Source organism: Sapajus apella, unplaced genomic scaffold (assembly GCF_009761245.1).
Source record: "Sapajus apella isolate SASKATOON/1434 unplaced genomic scaffold, GSC_monkey_1.0 scaffold46, whole genome shotgun sequence".
Classification (NCBI taxonomy): domain Eukaryota; kingdom Metazoa; phylum Chordata; class Mammalia; order Primates; family Cebidae; genus Sapajus; species Sapajus apella.
The window spans coordinates 17,699,079-17,721,881 of record NW_022436986.1 but is presented as its reverse complement, the minus strand read 5'-3'; the positions used below and the strand labels follow the sequence as shown (position 1 = coordinate 17,721,881).

At 42.5% G+C, this 22,803-nt stretch overlaps 1 protein-coding gene and 1 non-coding gene across 2 annotated transcripts in view; both read left to right on the top strand.

The window, feature by feature from the left end:
• Positions 1-9,672, top strand: part of PTGR1 (prostaglandin reductase 1) — a 39,792-nt gene extending 30,120 nt beyond the window's left edge. The window contains exons 9-10 of the mRNA XM_032240341.1: positions 3,898-4,016; positions 9,413-9,672. Coding sequence (XP_032096232.1) covers positions 3,898-4,016; positions 9,413-9,523 — 230 coding nt within the window. The 3' untranslated portion in view covers positions 9,524-9,672. The remainder of the gene's footprint in view (positions 1-3,897; positions 4,017-9,412) is intronic.
• An 8,096-nt stretch (positions 9,673-17,768) lies between these two features.
• Positions 17,769-17,874, top strand: LOC116524936. Its single transcript, XR_004257534.1, has one exon. It is a non-coding gene; the product is annotated as a U6 spliceosomal RNA (small nuclear RNA).
• Positions 17,875-22,803: the final 4,929 nt, after the last annotated feature.

The window sequence follows — 22,803 nt, the reverse complement described above, 5'->3', positions numbered from 1 at the left end:
AGGACTCTGTCTTCCAGACTGGAGGTTTTTTTTAATTTTTATTTTTTTGAGACAGGGTCTCACTTTGTTGCCCAGGCTAGAGTACAGTAGTACAGTCATGTATCACTGCAGGCTCCATCTCCTGGGCTCCAGTGATCCTCCCACCTCAGCCTTCTGAGTAGCTGAGACTACAGACAGGTGCCACCATACTGGCTAGTTGTTATTTCTTTCGTAGAGATGAGGTCTTTCTGTGTTGCCCAAGCTGGTCTCGAACACCTGAGCTCAAGTGATCCTCCCACTTTGCCTCCCAGATTGCTGGTTATTACAGGCGTGAGCCACCATGCCCAGCCCACTTTCATTTAATATGAGGACATGAGAGTTCCAATCCTCAACTCACAAAGGATAGTTGATGTGAGTCTTCTGAAGAAGCATTCTTTCCGTCTCATTCATCTTGCATTAGTTTCTTTTGGTTCAGGATAAAGCTTCATATTTCTGACTGCTAATGTTACTTTCCTCAAAGTAGTGAGTAGGAATTTAGGCTGAGCGGTGCCAGTGATCAAAGATGCTGAAGCTAGATTCCACCACTCGTCATAGCACATCTGACTCTGATATTCCCGAGGCATCTTCGCCTGACTTTCTGGAACTTGAAAGCCTATCCTCAGGTGTCATTCTCTCAGTTTCTAGTCAGTTAGGACACTTGGGAAAATAAACCAGACAACCAAGAAACTTTTTCTTCCTCACACACAGAAGGGTAGTACCTTCTTTACAGGCTGCAGGAGAGCTGTGTGCTTTTTCTGAGGTGCTGGTTCTCAAAGTGGGGACAAGGACTAGCAGCATCACGGTCTCCTGGGAGCTTGTTAGAAATACAAATTCTTAGCCAGGAGCAGTGGTTCATGCCTGTCATCCCAACACAACACTTTGGGAGGCCGATGCAGGAGAATCGCTTGAGCCCAGGAGTCTAAGACCAGGGCAGTACAATGAGACCTCATCTCTGACAAAAGAAACCTAAAAAAATTAGCCAGGTGTGGTGGCATGCACCTGTAGTCCCAGCTACTTGGTAGGTTTAGGTGGCAAGATCACTTGAGCCCAGGAGACAGAGGTTGTGGTGAGCCAAGATCGTGCCACTGCATACTAGACTGGATGACAGAGCAAGACCCTGCCTCAAAAATAAAAAGGAACACAAATTCTTGGGGCCCACCCTAGACACAGTCAGAAATTGGCAGAGGGGCCCAGCAATCTCTTTCCAAAAGACTTCCATGTGATTCTGAAACACACTAAGGTTTGAAATCCACTGTCTGGCTGACTCTTGGCATCCTGAAATAGCCAGGGTGGGAGCAGGTGTGAGAGCTGCTGAGTCTCCTGATGCAGTCTGTCTCCCTGGCTCCTAGGCTGGGCATGGACACGTAATTGTTTTACATCTCACAGAAAGAAATAGATTTATGCCATAGAATGACTGTATTAAAGCATCAGGAAGAGGCTGCCAAGTATTGGGAATATGAGGGTATTATTAATTCTTGAGGAGTGTAGAACATTTTTATATCTTCGGGGCCTCTTTCTGTTTCATAAAATTAGTTGGAAAGTGTTTGGCAAACCTTGTTTCTGACACATGAGTGATAAATGCTCCCTGGTTGCCCAGCCTGTGCAAGGACTCTGAGTGTGTATAACTATTGCTGCTGTAACAAATTACCACAAATTTAGCGGCTTAACACAATACAAATTTGCTGGGCACCGTGGTTCATGCCTGTAATCCCATCTCTTTGGGAGACTGAGGTGGGAGGATCACTTGAGCCCAGGAGCCCGGGCTCGAAACAATTTTTTTTTATAATTTTTTTTTTTTTTGTAGAGATGGGGTCTCATTATGTTGCCCAAGATCAGACTGGGCAACAGAATGAGATCATGTCTCTACAAATAATTTTTAAAAATTAGCTGAGCATGGTTGTTGTGTGCCTGTAGTCCCAGCTACCTAGGGGACTGAAGTGAAAAGATCACTTGAGCCAGGAGGTTGAGGCTACCTTTGTAGAGCCTCAGCCCTATAGGGTCGTGGGCTGTCCCCTATAGCTGTGCCGAGGCACAGGATCCGAGACGTAAAGAGACAGGACACAGAAGGACTGGAAAAGACAGCTGGACTCGGGGGGCCATGCTGCCTATGAGCAGAGACAGGCGAGGCCCCGAACATCCAGAAGCATCTGTATTTATTGGGTACAAGGCAGGGGGAAGGGTCGTAAGTGAGGTCTTCTATAGGCTTAATGATAGGGCATACATCATCACGTGAGTAGCAGGAGAGCAGGCCACCCCATTACGTCACCTGGGCAGAGAGGTGGGGCGTGCACAGTAGTAGAGGGTCATGTACAGAAAAGGGATCCACCCCCATTAGGTCACAGAGACAAGGACGTGGGCTGTGTGCAACAGGTGTCATGTGCAACACTTCTTATCTGGGGGCTGGAGACTTCAAAGGATTCTTATAGAAAGATACTGTAAACCAATGCAGTAGGAGCTGACAAGACTTATGCTCTTCTCTAAGATATTTTATGGGAGGATGATTTGAGCTAGCACAGAAGCGAGAAAAGGCTGGCAGGGTGTACAGCTGCCATGACCCCGTCACACCAGAGAGCTTCTTCACCCTCAGTTATTTGCAGGATCTCAGGCCTGAGGCCTACTTTCCCCAGGAACTGGATGCAAGGTACTACAACTCCTTTTTCAGGAGGGGAGGCTCTTCCTCCAAGCCTGCCGTACAGCGCATGCCCTTTCAGGCAGGGACGTACCACGAGGGTCTTTGGTTCTTGTCCTGGTCTGGCTGTTTTCCCACGTACTGCATCTATTCTGTGACTGCTCTAGGCATTCCTCCTACTACAAACTATTATATGGTTATGTAGAAGGATTCTATAAATCAGCACTAAATGTGTCGGTACAGATCCAACTATAATACCTATATGATTATATAGAAAGATTATATGGAACTAAGTATGCTAGATATAAGTACTAAATATGATTATATAAGCTAGTATATGTAAGCAGTAAGTTATACTTCAGTCACTAATTCTATAAACAAATATACGATTATATATAAAGGATTATATAAAGGAAATAACTGAGTAATAACACTGCAAACTACGTTATTCTTCAGGTACTGTTTGTGCCTGGGGTTTGCACAACTCTTCTTCCTCGGTGCCCATGTCGGGGGTTACCCACAACATTGAGCTGTGATGGCTCCACTGTACTCCAGCCTGGGGAACAGACCCAGACCCTGTCTCAAATTAAAAACAAAAACAGAAAGAAACAAACCAAAAAAACACCCACACATTTATTCTTTTGTGTTTGTTTTCTTTTTGAGACCAAGTCTCGCTCTGTCACCCAGGCTGGAGTACAGCAGTACAATCTCAGTTCACTGCAGTCTCTGCCTCCTGGCTTCAAGTGATTCTCCTGCCTCAGCTGCTTGAGTAGCTGTGATTACAGGCATGTGCCACCACGCCCAGCTAATTTTGGTTTTTTTAGTAATGACGGGGATTTCACCATGTTGGCTGGGCTGGTCTCGAACTCCTGACCTCAAGTGATCTGCCCTTGAACACCTGACTATGTGATTCACCCACCTCAGCTTCCCAAAGTGCTGGGATTACAGGAATGAGCCACGGCGCCCCACCTAAGGTTCTTATTCATATCTGCAAAGTCCTTTTTGCCACGTAAGGTAACAGGTTCTGGGGTTTTGGGATATGCACATCTTTGGGGCCATTATTCTGCCTGCCGCAGAGTGCATGTTGATTGGTCAGCAGTCCTGTGGATCAGCAAGGAGTGAGGAAATGGAAGGGGAGAAGCACCAAGAAACACCCAGCGCCAAGCACAGTGACAGTGATCTGTACTGCTGTGTTTCACCATGGCCACTTCCCTGGATCCTGTCACCCAAATGTGCCCTTCTCTTCACAGGCCCACCCCCAGAGATCATTATCTATCAGGAGCTTCGCATGGAAGGGTTCATCGTCCACCGCTGGCAAGGAGATGCCCGCCAAAAAGCTCTGAAGGACTTGCTGAAATGGGTCTCAGAGGTAAGGAGCTCTGGAGCCACCCCTTCCAGTTACACACTAGGTCCCATTCCCTTTTGCGTCTCAAGGCTTTTGTTCCACCAATTCTTCCCTCTCTCTACTGCATCGTCAGTTTTTCCCTAGTGGGCCATTGTCCTTAGAATATAAATATTCTTACTTTTCCCATCTTTGAAAGGAAAACAAAACAGCCCTCTCTAAAGCTCATTTCCACCACAAATGAAGGTCCATTTCCCTTCTCTCGCTTTTATAACAAAATGCCTGGAAGTGCTGTCTACATTCGCTGTCTGCTGTTCCTTTCTTTCCATTCTTCCTGGAACCCACATATCAAGCTTTTGCACATGCCATTCCTTCCAAAATTACTTTTTTGTTTTTGAGACAGAGTCTCGCTCTGTTGCCCAGGCTAGAGTGCAGTGATGCATTCTTGGCTCACTGCAACCTTTTCCTCCTGGGGTCAAGCCATTCTCATGCCTCAGCTTCCCCAGTAGCTGGAACTACAGGCGTGCACTACCACGCCAAGCTAACTTTTTGTATTTTAGTAGAGACGGGTTTTCATCACATTGGCCAGGCTGGTCTCAAGTGATATGCCCGCCTCAGCCTCCCAAATTGCTGGGATTATAGGCATGAGCCACCGCACCTGGCCAAAATTAACTTTCGTGAAGGTCACAGGGGTCTCTTACAGAGTGAAATCCACTGGCTGATTCTTAGCCTCACTGGGCTATGGGAAATATTTAACAATGTTCATTCTCTCCTTGATATGCTTTCTTCTGTTGTTTCCCTTAACTCTTGGTTTTCCTCACTGGTTGGTCCTCCCCAGACTCCTGCTAGCTTCTTTTCTTTTCTCCAAATTAGTATTAGAGTGCCCCAAGTCATGGTCACTGGGGCTCTTTTCTTCTCTGTCCACACTCGAGCTAGCCCTTAATTAGCTCATCTAGGCTTAGTATCCTGGGAGCTCCCAGCTCTATCTCCAGCCTGGCTCTCCTCTTAACTCTAGACTAGTATGTCTACCTGGATGCCTGATAGGCATCTCTGACCTAACATATTGAAAATGAAATATATTTTTATCTTTCCTGCTCAACATGATCCATATTCAGACTTTACTATCTCAGTTGTAACAATTCTACACTTCTAATTTCTCAATCCCAAAACCTTGGAGTCATCTTTGATGTCTTTCTCTCGTACTCATGTGTAATCTCTAAAGAGATTCTGGTGGCTCTGTCTTCAAAGTATACACAGGATCTGAACACTTCTCCCACCTCCCAGCTACCACTCTGATCCAGGCACCATGCTGTCTAGCCTGGATGTTTGTAATGGACTCTACCTGGCCTGCCATCTTTGCACCCCCATAGAAAATTCCCAATGTGGTGGCCATAGTGATCTTTTAAAGCACAAATCAAATCCTGTCGTTCTTATGATCCAAACCATGCAAAGCTCTGCATTTCACTTAGAGTAAACCAAAGTGCTAATATTCAGCAGGCATGCACAAAATCTGACCCCTGATACCTCTCTGATTCCATTTCTTAGCATTCACCCCCTTGTTTACTTGGCCCAGTCTCCACCATTCCACCCCTCTGTAACTGCTTGCTGAATTCTCTCATGTCCTGCAAGTCTTTGCTAAAAAGTGCCTTTTGGACTGGGCACAGTGGCTCACACCTGTAATCCCAGCACTTTGGGGGGCTGAGGTGGGCAGATTATGAAGTCAAGAGATTGAGACCATCCTGGCCAACATGGTGAAACCCCATCTCTACTAAAAATACAAAAATTAGCTGGGCATGGTGACACGCACCTATAGTCCCAGCTACTCAGGAGGCGGAAGCAGGATAGTCATTTGAACCCTCGAGGCAGAGGTTGCAGGGAGCCGAGATCACACCACTGCACTCCAGCCTGGCAACAGAGCAAGACTCCATCTCAAAAAAATAGTACCTTCTGGGTGAGGCAACTTTTTAAATGACCCTGTTGTAAGTTGCAATCCCTCTTCATTCTTGATTCTCCATATCCTCCCCCCGACCTTTTTTTTTGAGACAGGGTCTCACTCAGACGCCCAGGGTGGTGGAATGGCACGATCATGGCTCACTGCAGTCTTGACCCAGGCTCAGGTGATAATTTTCAAACTTTACACCATGTGAAGTTTTGGTCAACAGAAATTTGAACAAGTTACATTATTTAGTTTTGCAGGGTAAAAATGATATCATGTTTTCTGATTCCTGGCCAATGATCATTTCCCAGTTCAAAGAAATAGATTGCTCCTCCAGCAGCCACTGGAGTTTGGCACTCTTCCCAGTCTAGCATTTGGAATGCCAGGGTGGGCTCTCTCCAGGGAGCTGGAAAGAGCTGAATTTAAGTTGTCCTGGTTGGTGAAATCTAATGTAGCGCATCCATGATCACAGTTGACAATAAGAAACCACTGTGCTGGTGTCCCCAAGGCTTCCTTCTAACAAAGTGAAGCTGATCACAATTAGTTGGTTTTTTTGTTTTGTTTTGAGATGAAGTCTTGCTCTGTCACCCAGGCGCAATCCCAGCTCACTGCAGCCTCTACCTCTGGGGTTCAAATGATTCACCTGCCTCAGCCTTCCGAGTAGCTGGGATTACATGTACCTGCCACCACTCCGGGCTAACTTTTTGGATTTTTAGTAGAGATAGGGTTTCACCATGTGGGCCAGACTGGTCTCAAACTCCTGACCTCAAGTGATTCTCCTGCCTCGGCCTCCCAGAGTTCTGGGATTAGAGGCATGAGCCATCGCACCTGGACCTAGTTGGGTTTTAAGTAATGAGTTGGCCTAATTTCTTTCTCATCCTCCCTTTTTAATCTCATTTCCTATTTTTAAAAATTCACTTTTTATTTTAGAAAAGTTTTAGGCTGGGTACGGTGGCTCATACTATAATCCCAGCACTTTGGGAGGGTGATGAAGGCGGATTGCTTGAGCCCAGGAGTTTGAGATCAGCCCTGGCCACATAATGAAACTCTACAAAAAACAAAGAGTAAAAAAATTAGTTGGGTGCATCGGTGCATACCTGTAGTTCCAGCTACTTGGGAGGCTGAGGTGGGAGGATCACCTGAGCCCAAGAGTTCAAGGGTTGCAGTGAACTCTGAATGCGTCACTGCACTCCAGCCTTGGCAGTAGAGCAAGATGCTGTCTCAAAAACAAAAATAAAAATAGCAGTTTTAGATTTATAGGAAAAATTGAGACGATAGTCCAGAGAGCTTTCATATACCCTGCATCCTGTACCCTAATTTCCCCTATTATTAACATTTTACATTAATATTTGTATTCGTTTGCTAGGTCTACCAAAATAAAGTACTATACGCTGGGTGGCTTAAACAACAAATTAATTTTCTCCCAGTTCTGGAGGCTAGAAGTCCAAGATCAAGGTGTCAGCAGCGTTGTTTCTTTGGAGGCCTCTCTCTTTTTGACGTGTAGTTGGCTTCCTTCTCCCTGCATCTTCATGTGGCCTTCTCTCTGTGTGTCTGTCCTAATCTCCTTATAAACACACCAGTCATATTGATTAGGGCCCACCCAAATGACCTTGTTTTACCTTAATTACAATTACATTTTCTTTTATTTTCCTTTTTCTTTTTTCTTTTTTTTTGAGATGAAGTTTCCCTCTTGTTGCCCAGGCTGGAGTGCAATGGTGCAATCTCACTGCAACCTCTACCTCCCAGGTTCAAGCGATTCTCCTGCCTCAGCCTCCCAGCTAGCTGGGATTACAGGTGCATGCCACCATGCCTGGCTAATTTTCATATTTTTAGTAGAGACAGGGTTTCACCATAGTAGCTAGGCTGGTCTCAAACTCCTGACCTCAGGTGATCCACCTTTGGTCTCCCAAAGTGCTGGGATTAGAGATGTGAGCCACTGTGCCCAGCCTCTTAATTACCTTTTTAAAAGCCGTATCTCCAAATATAGTCCCATTGTCAGGCACTGGGTGATTAGGATTTAAATGTATGAATTTGGTTGGAGGTACACAGTTCAGTCCATAATAGTATTCATTCTCTATTTTAACCTCTGAAGTGGAGTCTATCTTTCCACCCTATCCAGATTCCTTGCTGCTTCAAGAACAAGAATGAATTGGGGCTTTTAAGTCAAAAGTTCAGATCTCAGCCAGGCGCAGTGGCTCATGCTTGTAATCCTAGCACTTTGGGAGACTGAGGTGGGCAGATCACTTGAGCATAGGAGTTTGAGACTAGCCTGGACAACTTAGCAAGACCCCATCTCTACAAAAAATTTTAAAAATTAGCTGGGCATGGTGGCGTCTCCCTGTAGTCCCAGCTACTCAGGAGGCTGAGGCGGGAGGATCACTCGAGCCCAGGATGTTGAGGCTGCAGTGAGCTATGATTATGCCACTGCACTCAAGCCTGGGTGACAGAGTGAGACCCTGTCTCAAAATAATAATAATCATAATAAAAGTTTAAATATCAGCTTCCTTACTTTGTAATTGACTGACTTCAAGCAATTAATCTTATCTATAAATCCATAAAGGATGCTAAGCCATCAGTGGAATACATTAGGGAAAAACTTGTATCAGGTAACTCAGGTCTCTATATAAGACCCGTTAAAAAATCTGAAAATGTTGCCGGGCACGGTGGCTCACGCCTGTAATCCCAGCACTTTGGGAGGCCGAGATGGGTGGATCACGAGGTCAAGAGATCGAGACCATCCTGGTCAACATGGTGAAACCCCGTCTCTACTAAAAATACAGAAAATTAGCTGGGCATGGTGGCGCGTGCCTGTAATTGCCTGAACCCAGGAGGCGGAGGTTGCGGTGAGCCGAGATCGCGCCATTGCACTCCAGCCTGGGTAACAAGAGCAAAACTCAGTCTCAAAAAAAAAAAAAAAAATCTGAAAATGTAAATTAGTTCCTGTTAGTAGGCAGTGCCTTGTAATAGAAAGAGAAATGAAGACCCTTCCTCACTAACATGAACGCTTCCTTCCCACGCTCCCAGATAAAGGTTAAATACATGTTGAAAGAACCTTGGCTTAAAGGGGAGACAGATTATTAGACTGTCCTGCTATTTATATTTCCTGAATAGGACCTGCCTCTTCAGGGGTCAAACAGAGGCAATGAAGGGTGCTCCTTTCTCTATTTCCACCTCCTCTGAGATCAGTGTTATTAAACTTTACTATGTATCTTACTTAGAAATTGCTTAACCGCTGCCTTATGACATTTCCCACTGTGACCTGACACCTATTATTAAGTTCTTCTTAGGTGTGGTTTGTCATCGTTTACATGTACTGTGTAAGTGGATCTTTCCTCTCCTTGACTTCAAGTTCATGGAGAACAGGACCTCCATCTCTCATTTTCAGGGTTCCCAATGATGTACCTGATACGTTTGTTGCTAGGATGAGAACAGTATATCATTGAGAATACTAAATTAAGTTTAAAAATTTGTTGTTGCTTTGATACAGGGTAAAATCCAATGCAAGGAATATATCATTAAAGGATTTGAAAATATGCCAGCTGCATTTATGGGAATGCTGAAAGGGGATAATTTCGGGAAAACAATAGTGAAAGCATGAAAAAAAAGGACACATGGAATCTGGAGGCCACTTAGATGATTACTGAATTTGTTTTTCACCATTTAGCAAAAATGTATACTACCTTAAATGTCTAAGAAATAGTACTTGCAATGAGTTTGACCTGCTTAATAAAATACATTTAAGTGGTATGTCATTAGTGAAGGAGTATGAAAATTTCACAGTCAACAACAACCCCAGTCACCTCACTGTTCACTACAGCTTCTTCTGAGCTGTGGTAGAAAATAATGGCTTTGGAGTGTGAAAGCTTACCAAACACTGCATGTTCTCACGCATAAGCGGGAGCTGAACAATGAGAACACATGGACACAGAGAGGGGAACAACACACACTGGGGCCTTTCAGGGGGGTAAGGGGAGGGAGAGCATCAGGATAACTAGCTAATGCATGCGGGGCTTAATGTCGAGGTGATGGGTTGATAGGTGCTGCACATCACCATGACACACATTTACCTATGTAACAAACCTGCACGTCCTGCACAAGTATCCCAGAACTTAAAATAAAATTAAAAAAAAAAGTTGGCCAGGTGTGATGGCTCACTCCTGTAATCCCAGCACTTTGGGAGGCCAAGGTGGGTGGATCACGAGATCAGGAGTTCGAGACCAGCCTGACCAACATGGTGAAACCCTCGTCTATATGAAAAATAGCTGGGTGTGGTGGTGTGCACCTGTAAAACCAGCTACTCAGGAGGCTGAGGCAGGAGAATCACTTAAAGCTGGGAGGCAGAGATTGCAGTGAGCTGAGATCACACTACTGCACTCTAGCTTGGGCAATAGAGTGAGACTTTGTCTCAAAAAAAAAAAAAAAAAAAGTTGACTGCTTCTGTGACCTTAGACTTCTGATTTTTCATCTTTAAAGTGAGGATAATAACATTTGTTTCATATACATGTTATACATTTATTTAAAACACCAACATAATGCCTGGCATATGTTAGCTACCTCCCTGCTGATATCTGTGATTTTGAAGTCTTAAGACTAACACCCCTATTGCATGTGATTATACCAGAAGAAATAATCACTGCAGGTGTATAGGCGTCTTAGGGCCAGTCCATACTGGTCCTCTACAGATGAGTCTAATTATATAACAGACCAAAGAAGGAATCTGCATTCACAAGAGCTACACAAAAGATAACACATGGGAATGTTTATACATATACAAAAACGTGCAAGATTTATATGAAGAAAAATTTAAAACATTACTGAGGGGCCAGGTGTGGTGGCTCATGCTGGTAATCCCAGCTCTTTGGGAGGCCAAGGTGAGAAGATCATTTGAGCCCAGAAATATGAGAGACCAGCCTAGGCAAGAACCTGTATCTGCAAAAAATTTAAAAATTAGTTGGGCATGGAGGTGTGTGCCTATAGTCCCAGCTACTTGGAAGGCTGAGGAAGGAGGATCACTCGAGACCAGGAATCCGAGGTTGCAGTGAGCTGTTATTGTACCACTGCACTCCAATATGGGCAGCAGAGTAAAACCCTGTGTCTAAAAACAAAAACAAAACAACAACAAAAACAACATGACTGATGAACATGAAAGAAGACATGAACATGAGGAAATGTACCATGCCCTTGGACAGGAAGATTCAATATGTTTGTTTTGTTTTTTGAGATGGAGTCTCTCTCTGTCTCCCAGGCTGAAGTTCCGTGGCATGATTTCAGCTCATGGCAACCTCCGCCTCCTGGGTTCAAGCCATTCTCCTGCCTCAGCATCCCAAGTAGCTGGGATTACAGGTACCCACCACCATGTCCAGCTAATTTTTGTATTTTTAGTAGAGATGGGATTTCACCATGTTGGCCAGGCTGGTCACGAACTCCTGATCTCAAGTGATCCACCCACCTCAGCCTCCCAAAGTGCTGGAATGAGGCACTTTGGGAGGCATGAGCCACTGTGCCCAGCTGGAAGATTCAGTATCAATCAGAAAGATGTGAATTCTACTGATCAATTCTGCCATCATAGAGATAACGGGTTAAATAAATTTTAGTACAATGAAACAATGGGGGAAGAGTGTCTGTACAAAAACTCTGGAAAGATGTAATAAACTTCTAATATGGTTTGTCTTCAAGGAAGAGAACTGTGGAATGCCCTGGACCTGGCCTGTGAAACCATTTTTCTCTCTCAGGCCTCCTGATGGGAAGGGCTGACACAGTCTCTCAAATGCCCTGGAAGCATTTTCCCCATTGTCTTGGCTATTAATATTCAGCTCCTCATGCAAAGTTCTGCAGCCTTTTTGAATTCCTCCCCGAGAAAATGGGTTTTTCTTTTCTACTACATAGCCAGGCTGTAAATTTTCCAAATTTTTATGCTCTGCTTTCTTTTTAAATGTAAGTTTTAACTTCAGACCATCTCTCAAACGCATATGAGCATATGTGGTTAGAAGCAGCCAGGCCAAATCTTGAATACTTTGCTGCTTAGAAATTTCTTCCACATGTACCCTAAATCATCTCTCTCAAGTTCAAAATTCTACAGACCCCTAAAGCAGGGCACAATGCCACCAGTCTCTGCTAAAGAATAGCAAGAGTGGGCCGGGCGCAGTGGCTCAAGCCTGTAATCCCAGCACTTTGGGAGGCCGAGGCGGGTGGATCACGAGGTCAAGAGATCGAGACCATCCTGGTCAGCATGGTGAAACCCCGTCTCTACTAAAAATACAAAAAATTAGCTGGGCATGGTGGCGCGTGCCTGTAATCCCAGCTACTCAGGAGGCTGAGGCAGGAGAATTGCCTGAACCCAGGAGGCGGAGGTTGCGGTGAGCCGAGATCGCGCCATTGCACTCCAGCCTGGGTAACATGAGTGAAACTCCGTCTCAGAAAAAAAAAAAAAAAAAAAAAGAATAGCAAGAGTGGCCTTTACTCCAGTTCCTAATAAGTTTCGCATTTCTGTCTGAGGCTTCCTTAGCATGGACTTCACTGTCCATATTACTGTCAGCATTTTGGTCACAGCCATTCAACAGTCTTTAGGAAGTTCCAAACTTTCCCTCATCTTCTTGTCTTCTTCTGAGCCCTCCAAATTGTTCCACCCTCTGCCCATTATCCAGTTCCAAAGTCACTTCCACATTTCCAGGTATCTTTATGGCAATGTCTCACTTCTTTAGTACCAATCTTCTCTATTAGCCTGTTCTCACACTGCTTTAAAGAACCACCTGAGACTTGGTAATTTATAACTAAAGAGGTTTAATTGACTTACCGTTCCACAAGCTGTACAAAAGGCATGGCTGGGGAGGCCTCAGGCTTACAATCATGGCAGAAGATTGAAGGGGAATCAAGCACATCTTCATGTGGCAGCAGGAGAAAGCACAAAAAGGGAAGTACCACACACTTTAAAACTACCAGATCTCATGAGAACTCACACACTATCACAAGAATAGCAAGGGGAAAATCTGCCGCTATGAAACAATCACCTCCCACCAGGTCCCTCCCCAACATTGGGGATTACAATTTACATCAGATTTGGGTGGGGACACAGAACTAAACCATATCAGTGTCTTTACATATCATTGTTTAGGGTTACATATGTCCCTTAACTTTTTAACAGCTTTATTGAGATATAATTCAGATACCATAAAACTCACCTCTTTGAAGTATACAATTCAGTGGTTTTTAGTATAATCACAAAGTTGTACAACCATCACCACTTAATAATTCAAGAACAATTTCACCACCCCAAAATAGAAACTTCATACCCATTAGCTATCACTAGCCTCCCTCCAGTCCCGGATAAGCACTAATGTACTTTCCATCTCTATAAATTTGCCTGTCCTGGACATTTCATGTAAATAGGATTATACGATATGTGGCCTTCTGTTGCCTGGCTTCTTTCACTTAGCTAATTCAAGTTTTTATGAAGTAACTCACTGCCAGAAGAAAAATGTTTCATCCAGCATGTGGTAGTCTAATATTTTGACAACATTTTCAAGGTCTATTCATATTGTAGCAGTTATCAGTACTTGTCTTTTTGGTTTGGACTAGAACAGAATTATATTCTATTGTATGATTAGATTACATTTGGCCATCATTTGATGGACATATGGGTTGTTTCTTTTTTTGGCTGTTATGAATAATGGTGCTATGAACATTTACATACACTTTTTTTTTGTAGATGTATATTGTTGGTTCTCGTGGGTATATACCTATGAGTGAAATTGCTGGTTTATATGGTAACTTTATGTTTAACATTTTGAAGAACTGCCAACCTGCTTTGCAAAGTGAGTGTACTATTTTACATTCCCCTCTGTAATGTGTGAGTAAATCGGTTAAAAAAAAAACCAACAACAGTTTTTCGCTTCTGCCATACTCATTACTGTCTATCTTTTTTATTAGAGCCACCTTGCTGGTGCCTATAGATATTCCTTCAAATGGAGTTTCGTATTCTGGTTTCTTATGCTGTATGTTGTTTTGGGTGATTTTCCAGAGAAAAGGCAGAAGTTTTTACCACCTTGAAGTTGGTAGCCCATAGATCTTGTTTAACTTTTTTAACTTGGCTAATATGTTGTCAGTGGTGATATCCTGCCTGGTTCCTCATCTGGGAGTATCTATGAGATGTTCACTGTCACCTTACTGTCAAGATTTCACTGAAAAAAATTAAATACCTGGGGCCGGGCGCGGTGGCTCAAGCCTGTAATCCCAGCACTTTGGGAGGCCGAGGCGGGTGGATCACGAGGTCAAGAGATCGAGACCATCCTGGTCAACATGGTGAAACCCCGTCTCTACTAAAAATACAAAAAATCAGCTGGGCATGGTGGCGTGTGCCTGTAATCCCAGCTACTCAGGAGGCTGAGGCAGGAGAATCACTTGAACCAAGGAGGCGGAGGTTGCGGTGAGCCGAGATCGCGCCATTGCACTCCAGCCTGGGTAACAAGAGCGAAACTCCGTCCCAAAAAAAAAAAAAAATTAAATACCTGGGACATACACAAGTTAACAGAACACAAGTAAACTCAAAATGCCTGAAGTAATAGACTATGACATGCTGGCAGAAATTATTTTCTTTTTTCTGGCAGTGAGTTGTATCATAAAAAGTTCAATTAGCTACCTGGCAAGGTACTAAAGTATGCTGTAAGCATCAGGCTAAAACATTTGTCAAGTATTTTAAATGAGTTAATCTGAAATACTGTATTAAAAAGAGCACTATTTTCTTACTGGGCACAGTGGCTTATGCCTGTAATCCCAGCACTTTGGGAGGCCAAGGAGTTTGAAACCAGCTTGGCCAACATGGTGAGACCCCTTGTCTACTAAAAGTACAAAAATTTGTTGGGTGTGGTGGCACACGCCTGTAATCCCAGCTACTTAGGAGGCTGAGATAGAAGAAATGCTTGGACCCAAGAGGTGGAGGTTGCAGTGAGTTGACATCATGCCACTGCAATCCAGCCTGGGTGACGGAGTGAGACTTCGTCTCAAAATAATAATTTTAAAAAAGCACTAGTACTTCAAAAATGCATAAATTAATTGTGTATCAACTGAGAGTCAGGTGTACTTAAAAGCTTTCCAAAATTCCAGCAGTAACTAATAAAAAAAATGTAATGTGAACAATCCTGTTAACATTAGTGGTAAAAGAAGAAAACACAAAGCTCAGCTGAACAAGAGAGTCTAGATGTGGAACTAATTATCTATAAATAGAAAACGTATTAGTTCTCAGGCTGGTAATAAAGACATACCCAAGACTGGGTAATTTATAACAAAAAAGAGGCTGGCCGGGTACAGTGGCTCATGCCTGTAATCCCAGCACTTTGGGAGGCCGAGATGGGTGGATCACCTCAGGTCAAGAGTTTGAGACCAGCCTGACTAGCCTGGTGAAATCCCATCTCTACTATAGGCATATGCCTGATTTAGGGGTCTGCAGAACTTTGAACTTGAGAGAGATGATTTAGGGTACATGTGGAAGAAATTTCTAAGCAGCAAAGTATTCAAGATTTGGCCTGGCTGCTTCTAACCGCATATGCTCATATACGTTTGAGACATGGTCTGAAGTTAGAGCTTATATTTAAAAAGAAAGCAGAGCATAAAAGTTTGGAAAATTTACAGCCTGGCTATGTAGTAGAAAAGAAAAAAAACATTTCTGGGGAGGAATTCAAAAAGGCTGCAGAACTTTGCATGAGGAGCTGAATATTAGTAGCCAAGACAATGGGGAAAATGCTTCCAGGGCATTTGAGAGACTGTGTCAGCCCTTCCTATCAGGAGGCCTAAGAGAGAAAAATGGTTTCACAGGCCAGGTCCAAGGCCACACTGCTCTGTGCAGCCTCAGGACATGGCACCATGCATTGTGGCCCCTCCAGCTCTAGTCATGGCTAACATGAGCCAAAGTATAGCTTGCGCTATTGCTTCAGAGGATACAAGCCCCAAACCTTGGCAGCTTCCACATGGTGTTGGGCCTGCAGGTACATAGAAGATAAAAGTTGAGGTTTGGGAGCCTCTACCTAGATTTCAGGGAATGTATAGAAATGCCTGGATGTCCAGGCAGAAGTCTGCTGCAGGAGCAGAGCCTCCATGGAGAACCTCTACTAGGGCAGTGCAGAGGGGAAATGAGGATAGAGCCCCCACACAGGGTCCCCACGGGAGCACTGCCTAGTGGAGCTGTGAGAAGATGGCCACCATGCTCCATACCCCATAATGGTAGATCCACTGACAGCTTGTCTCATGCACCTGGAAAAGTCACAGGTACTCAACAACAGCCCTTGAGAGCAGTCATGGGAGCTGTACCCTGAAGAGTGACAGGGGCAGAGCTGCCCAAGACCTCGAAAGCCCACCCCTTGCATCAGCATGCCCTGGATGGGAGACATGGAGTCAAAGATTATTATGGAGCTGAGGATTTAATGATTACCCTGCTGGGTTTCAGACTTGCATGGGGCATGCAGCCCCTTTGTCTTGGCCAATCTCTCCCGTTTGGAATGGGAGCATTTACCCAGTGTCAGTACCCCCGCTGTATCTTGGAAGTAACTAACTTGTTTTTGACTTGTGATTTTTACAGGCTCATAGGTGGAAGGGACTTGTGTCAGATGAGACTTCAGACTTGGACTTTTGAGTCAATGCTGGAATGAGTTAAGAGTTTAAGAGACTGTTGGGAAGGCATGATTGGCTTTGAAATGTGAGAAAGGATATGAGATTTGGGAGAGGCCAGGGGCAGAATGATATAGTTTGGCTCTGTGTCCTCACTTAAATCTGCTGTTGAACTATAATCCACAATGTTGGGGGAGGGACCTGGTGGAAGATGAGTAGGTAATGGCAGATTTCCCTTTTGATGTTCTTGTGATAGTGAGTTCTCATGAGATCTGGTTGTTTAAAAGTGTGTAACACTTTCCCCTTTTGCTCTCCCCTGCTGCCATGTGAAGATGTGCTTGACTCCCCTTCGCCCTTCTGCCATGATTGTAAGTTTCCTCAGGTCTCCCAGCCATGCTTCCTGTATAGCCTGCAGAACTGAGTCAATTAAACTTCTTTTCTTCATAAATTACCCAGTCTCAGGTAGTTCTTTGTAGCAGTGTGAGAACAGACTAATACAAACACATATTGTTTAGAGGAAAACTTTCATTAACAGAGCACAGTAGAAAATACCACAAATGCCTTCTGATGGGGTACTAATGAAATCTGGAAAGATTTAGGAGGTGGAGGCATCAGGCTTTCTGAAAGTAGGGAGAAAATAAGAGGCTAAAAAGAGTTTGAAAATGTGCATAAAAAACAGTTTGAGCTCAAGATGCCACTCCTACCTTGCTTTGCCAGGTGATTATCAACTCATCACAATTCCCACAGGAAATGAGATGCATTATCTATTACTAAATAGAACTTCATAAGCTATTAACTTGGGTATCCTGGGCCTGGAGGAAGACAGAAATAAGATAGAAAACTAAAAACAGGATACTAAGTGGAAGTCTGAATAAAAGGGAATGAACTTCAACTCCTATCCCACCATGTGGTGTGCCCCTGTGCCTGCTCCCCAATAATGGTAGCCAGGCTTATATCCCCCATGCTGACTAGGACATCCTTCTCTAGGGAAATTATAGAACCCTCTGGAGAAATTACACTTCTCAATGACAAATTAACAGGCACTGATATTTAGGGCCCCAAAAACAAAAACTGACACTCTAAGCTTCTAACTCCAAGTCCCTGGACTTTAGTTGTAAGCCCTGAGCAGATTAGACTTCAGATTGTCTCCCTTGGGTAAAATACAGTGGTCTCCCCTTATTCAAACTTTTGCTTTCCATGGATTCAGTTACCCTCAATCAACCTTAGCCCAAAATAATTAAACAGGTGTGCTCGCTTTGGCAGCACATATACTAAAATTGGAATGATACAGAGAAGATTAGCATGGCCCCTGCACAAGGAGACATGCAAATTCATGAAGCATTCCATATTTTTAAAAGAAGACACAGACAGATGGAGAAACATTCCATGCTCATTGTTAGGAAGAATCAGTATCGTGAAAATGGCCATACTGCCCAAAGTAATTTACAGATTCAACACTATCCCCATCAAGCTACCAATGACCTTCTTCACAGAACTGGAAAAAAACCACCTTAAACTTCATATGGAACCAAAAGAGAGCCTGCAGAGCCAAATCAATTCTAAGCAAAAAGAACAAAGCTGGAGGCGTCACACTACTGGACTTCAAACTATACTACAAGGCTACAGTAACCAAAACAGCATGGTACTGGTAACCAAAACAGAGACATAGACAAATGGAACAGAAAAGAGGCCTCAGAGGCAACACCACACATCTACAACCATCTGATCTTTGACAAACCTGACAAAAACAAGCAATGATGGGGAAAGGAGTCCTTGTTTAATAAATGGTGTTGGGAAAACTGGCTAGCCATGTGCAGAAAGCAGAAACTGGACCCCTTCCTGACACCTTACACTAAAATTAACTCCAGATGAATTAAAGACTTAAACGTAAGACCTACACCATAAAAACCCTAGAAGAAAATCTAGGCAAAACCATTCAGGACATAGGCAGAGGCAAGGACTTCATGACCAAAACACCAAAAGCATTGGGAACAAAAGCCAAAATAGACAAATGGGACCTAATCAAACTCCACAGCTTCTGCACAGCAAAAGAAACAGTCATTAGAGAGAATCAGCAACCAACAGAATGGGAATAAATTTTTGCAATGTAATCATCTGACAAAGGGTTGATATCCAGAATCTACAAAGAACACACACAGATTTACAAGAAAAAAGCAAGCCCATTCAAAAGTGGGCGAAGGATCTGAACAGACACTTTACCAAAGCAGACATATATGAGACCAACAAACATATGAAAAAATGCTCATTATCTCTGGTCATTAGAGAAATGCAAATCAAAACCACATTGAGATACCATCTCACGCCAGTTAGAATGGCGATCATTAAAAAATCTGGAGACAACAGATGCTGGAGAAGATGTGGAGAAATAGGAACACTTTTACACTGTTGGTGGGAGTGTAAATTAGTTCAACCATTGTGGAAGACAGTGCGGCGATTCCTCAAGGACCTAGAAATAGAAATTCCATTTGACCCAGCAATCCCATTACTGGGTATATATCCAAAGGATTATAAATCATTCTACTATAAGGACACATGCACACGAATGTTCACTGCAGCACTGTTTACAATAGCAAAGACTTGGAACCAACCCAAATGCCCATCGATGATATACTGGACAGGGAAAATGTGGCACATATACACCATGGAATACTATGCAGCCATAAAAAACGACGAGTTAGTGTCCTTTGTAGGAATATGGATGAACCTGGAAACCATCATTCTCAGCAAGCTGACACAAGAACAGAAAATCAAACACCGCATGTTCTCACTCATAGGTGGGTGTTGAACAGTGAGAACACATGGACACAGGGAGCGGAGCATCACACACTGGGGTCTGTTGGGGCGAAATAGGGGAGGGACAGTGGGGGGTGGGGGGTGGGGAGTTGGGGAGATAGCACGGGGGCAAATGCCAGATATAGGTGATAGGGAGGAAGGCAGCAAATCACACTGCCATGTGTGTAACTAGGCAACAATCTTGCATGTTCTTCACATGTACCCCAAAACCTAAAATGCAATTTAAAAAAATTAAATAGAAAATTCCAGAAATAATTCATAGGTTTCAAATTGTGTGTTGTTCTGAGTAGCTTGACGAAACCTCTTTCATCCTGCTCTGTGCCACCTAGGACACAAATTATCCCCTTGTCCAGCATATCCATGTCATCTACACTACCTGCCTGTTAGTCACTTAGCCTTCTCATTTATCAGACTGACAAAACACATAACATACAGTGTTTGGTACTATCTGAGGTTGCAGGCATCCACTGGGGGTCTTGGAGCATATCCCCCACGGATAAGCAGGACTACTGTATGCATTGTGTGTGGGAAGAAAGGGTTTGGTGACCAGAAGAACAGACTATGGTAGAAATATTCTATGTGCTCACCACAATGAGAGGAAAGGTGTATGTCAAGCTTCCCTTTAAGTTAGGTTAGGGTTGTATGATTGATTTCTGGGCAATGGAAGAGTACAAGTGACTTTTAAGACAAAGGTTCACAAACTTTCCTAATTGCAGCATCTGTACTACCACAGCCATTTTTCCACGATGTTCCCAGGCAAAAACAAAAAACAAAAAAATGGTTAAACTACCAATTCCATTTGCTAAGAAGTTAGTTCCAAATAACACAATAGTAGTAGTTTGTGATGTCAATATAGTTGTGTTCATCTCAAGATTTTTAAATACCCTGAGAAGCCTGTGTGAGATCTCTACAGTGGCATGGGAAACTTTGGCACCTAGTTTGAGATCCATGCATGGTTCTATGCTGGTGCTTAAAAACGGTGTACAGTGCTCCAGTTCTTCCTTTCCCTGCCTCTGGGACATTAGAAGTCACATATTCCACACAGCACGGCTACAAAATATGGGAAAGCAACAAAATGCTGGAAAGCTCCCTGGGGAATAAACCTTCATTCAGTTAAGCTACTCTGATTTGTTGGGTTCTCTGTGGCTAACATTGTTAAGTGCAACTCATATGGTAGTCATTTGAGGCTAGTGAGAAATGGAAATGCAAACAACAGTGCCACATTTCACAATTTTAAAAACGGAAGCAGAGTCAAATACTTTTCCATTAAACGTATCTTTATTTTGATAGAACTACAATTCACTTTAACCACTGCATCGCATAGGACACTTGTATTGTAATGCTTGTACAAGAATGTGCATTATTACTAGTGTTACACATAAACATGTCTCCAATCTAGTCAGTATCAACAGATTGAGTTCAGATGATTTTTTTTCTATGCACGGATATAATATCATAATGTGTTTACTTGGATATTTCATACAGATAGCACAAGATAGAGTATACCTATGCAAACAGCTCAAGTTACAGTGATACCTATGTAAATCAGAATCCTAAAATGAAATACTTAATATTTTCATAATAATTATCTTCTAGGTTAAAAAATATGAAAAAATATTTAAATTTTAAACAAAGGCATTTTACTGAGGCAGAATTCAGTGCAGATGCAGAAGCTGGTACTACAGTTGGCGCAGTCAAGAAAAAAAGACTAGAAGACAGTATAGTGCCCATTGGATCATGAATAGCAATTGCAATTTACTGCAGCAGAGCAAAACGGAAAAGCTGTTTGTTGTATTCAAAAGTGTTAAAGATACACAGCAGATAATACTTAAGACAATATTTAAGATATAATTTTTCAGCAACTATTTAGTAAGTTTGAGTCAAAAAAGAATCCACGAAATTAGTCATATGAACTGAGACTTAAATTTCTAACAAAAACAATTTAAACAGCTTTTAATGGGGTCTGAGTTTGTAAACTTGGCAAGCTATAAAATAGCTTGCTTCTTACACATGCATATACAAAAAAGAACCTTAGATGGAGAGATGAAGAAAATATCACTTTAGTTATCGTAATTTACTTAGAAAATTATGAGGAAAAGACCTTAAGAGACATTCACAAAAACTGAAAATTTCAATGAAACCACTGAACAATTTTGCTCTTGGATATTCATGAACAAAATATATTTTTGCTTACAGAATATATGTATTTTTAATAGTATCAAAGACCAATTCAAAATTTTTAAAATTTCTAGTTTTTTTTTTTTTGGCTTTAGAGGAATTGTTTGGTACAAGACACTGCCGAAAGAAAACTATGGGTATATTCTGTCTCAAAGAACCCAAATTTACAATGTTGACTCATGTAAAGGCAATCAAATGTGATTCACTGCCTAAAGGCTCTAACTCATGGCAGATATTTTTGACAATCTTCCACCTGTCAAAGAATTTCAGCTAGAGACAGAAAAGTTAGTTACTATCATGAGGATGGGACTCCAGCTATGTTAAGGTCAAAAGACCACCCATGTTGGAATTTTAAAGCAAGAAGGTAACTTTTCCTTCATTGCTTTATTCTATTGCATAATACATACTGAAAATATCTGTGTTCAGTTTTCTGAAGCAGACTCCAAGAAAAGTGTCATGGATACAGATAATTCTCTAGTACATATGCACAAAAGCTATAGAATGTTGAGTTTATGAAACTTCTGGGAAAAAAGATAATGTATCTAATAATCTTGTGTCTTTACCAATGTTACTTGGATGACTTACAAAAGAATATTATAAAGATATCCTGTACCTAGAAAATCTAATTCAAGATTTCCTTGAAACGAAAATGCTTACCAAATACTCAAAGACAAAAAGTAGCACTGTGATTCACATTTTCTCCCACTTTCTAATATCACACTGCATATAAATAAGCTAAATTTGAAGCTCCTAAATGAGAAAAACTTGTAACCTAGATAGGTAAAAGAATTTATTTACAATAGAAACATTTCATAATACAAATGAAACAAAATAACTTACACAAATGAGTCAACATGTAGAATATATTAAATGTAATAAACAACAATGTAAATGGCTGCAAAAAAATAAGAAAAATCTGAAGAATGGTATGTAGTATTGATATTATGGAATGCCTCATCGAATTTGATGCTAATAAACTGAATTGATATGAGTTACTGAATTTACTTAAAAACAGTTTTGAAAGTGATATACTTTTGTCTCAATATTAAATGAATTTTTCTAATAAAAAGTTTATGTGGATGCAAATAAAAATTGGGGCTGGGCGCAGTGGCTCACACCTATAATCCCAGCACTTTGGGAGGCCAAGATAGGCAGATTGCCTGAGATCAGGAGTTTGAGACCAGCTTGGGCAACATGTTGAAACCCTGTCTCTTCTAAAATGCAAAAAATTAGCCAGGTGTGGTGGTGTGCACCTGTAATCTCAGCTACTGGGGAGGCTGAGGCAGGAAA